Source organism: Propithecus coquereli, unplaced genomic scaffold, assembly GCF_000956105.1.
Source record: "Propithecus coquereli isolate 6110/MARCELLA unplaced genomic scaffold, Pcoq_1.0 Scaffold36, whole genome shotgun sequence".
Classification (NCBI taxonomy): domain Eukaryota; kingdom Metazoa; phylum Chordata; class Mammalia; order Primates; family Indriidae; genus Propithecus; species Propithecus coquereli.
Window position 1 is genome coordinate 5,223,540 of NW_012149285.1, and position 1,968 is coordinate 5,225,507.

Consider the following 1,968-nt stretch of genomic DNA (forward strand, 5'->3'; position numbering starts at 1 on the left):
ATCTCCTGGCTTCATCAGTCTATACTTTACATGTTTTCAGAATTATTTTCCAAAAAGTACTCATTTTTTCCGATCACTACCTTCCTCAAATAATGTCAATCGCTCTCCAAAACTTACAAAATGAAGTTCAATGTCTTTCCCATGGAACACAGTTCAGGGATACCAGACTAAATGTGATTCTTAGAATTTCCTACGCATTTTGATGCCATGACTGTGCTCATCCAGTTTTCTTATCTATCGTCCAAGGAAAGCTTTTTTATATTTCAGGACCTAGTACAATGAAATAATTGTCACTAGTAATCTCTTCTTTGCTGTTCTATGGCATCTTGTTTTATTTTTGCATCTTTGCTATTCTATGGCATCTTATTTTATTTTTGCACCTTTTTTTCTCTGCCATTGTACCATAGTGTACTTTAACCTATTTTTTGAAACCCCACACAGTCTACCACATCACTGGGCTTCAGTGCATATTTAGGAATGTCTAATACATCAATGTATATTCAGTGCTATGTTCTTTAAAATAATTAAAACATGTTCTTTCCATTTTTACCTGTTACTTTTTTTTTTTTTTTTTAAAGACTGGGTCTTGCTGGGCTCAAGTGACCCTCCTGCCTCAGCCTCCCGAAGAGCTGGGATTATGGGCATGTGCCACCACGCCTAGCTTTTATTCATTAGTTTCTGGTCTGCTAACCTTCTTTTACTAATTTACTAATATTGTTATCACTGATGCCTACATTTATTGCTATTATTTGTTATTCTTTGTGAAAATAAATGTTCTATTCTTTAGGGTTTATATGAATCTTCTCCTTCCTAACTTGTTACAGGAAAAAACTCAGCAATTGATACACGCTTACCACTTCATGGTGATTATCCACGAGTGATGACAGCAGGGAATACTGAGCTGGGTCGCAATAGTACTTCAAAGCAAACAAGTGCTTGCATGACAGATGGGAAACGGTAACAAACACTAGGTGAGTAAACAAAATTGAGAGTTGCCACGTTCTTTCGATTTGAGGCAGCTTTCCCAACTTATTGTTTCATAAAAACTTGATTTGTTTTAGCCAAATTTAGACTTTGAAAACTATACATAAATCCATTGTAATCCTCAACTTGCCACAGAGCTGTAAATACTCACAGCTGAAACAGAAAAACGGTCCCAGCATGGTCAAGTGAGTAACTAAATTTGACCTTTAAAGCAAGAAATTGGCTATATTTATCCTGTTGTATTTAGCAACCAACAATGATAAAGAAGTTACGAAAGGCTGCCTTTCCAAGTTTTATTAGTTGGTCTCTATCTCCACCTGCTGGACGACAAGAAATATTAACCAAATATATTTTACTTTAATGAATGATTCACTTAAATTTTAAAAATCAGATTTTGACACAAGAACGATGGGGGTGACTGCCTCACAGAACACCAATTTTCCTGTGTTACTGAAATTGCAGTGGGTCTTCACGGACATCTTTGTGACCTCATTACATGACCATATTGTACCACAGAACAAAAGTGATGCTTCATTATGGAACAGAGTCATTCAGTGCTCAGAAAAACCTATACAAATGACTAAATGAGAGGAAAACGCAAGTCAATTTGAATGCAAGTTTTAAGATTTACTCTTATAAATTCTACATGCTAGGTGTTACTGAAAAGGAAACACCATATAATACTATTTCAGGAGTTAAAATGCAGAATACCTTGAAGTACTGCCATTCCTTAAATCCATTTAGATTACAGTGTGTAATCATAACTTTTGATCCATCAGTCCCCTTTGTCAAACACTGGTCATACTGCATGAGTTGATTTGCTTCATTGATTCTGAAAAGCTATAAAAAAAAAAGGAGGGAGGGAGGAAGTGAAGAAGTTAGTTAACTCCTATAATTAAACTGGATGACTAACTTATTTTTCTATAATTTTTCTGTGTGGAACTATAAGTCCACAGACAGGACTTATATTTATTTTGATGTTAG

At 35.2% G+C, this 1,968-nt stretch overlaps 1 protein-coding gene across 1 annotated transcript in view; it reads right to left on the bottom strand.

Annotated features, from left to right (window-relative positions):
* Nucleotides 1–1,968, bottom strand: part of GALNT7 (polypeptide N-acetylgalactosaminyltransferase 7) — a 66,748-nt gene that overhangs the window by 1,236 nt on the left and 63,544 nt on the right. The window contains exon 10 of the mRNA XM_012651645.1: nt 1,696–1,824. Coding sequence (XP_012507099.1) covers nt 1,696–1,824 — 129 coding nt within the window. The remainder of the gene's footprint in view (nt 1–1,695; nt 1,825–1,968) is intronic.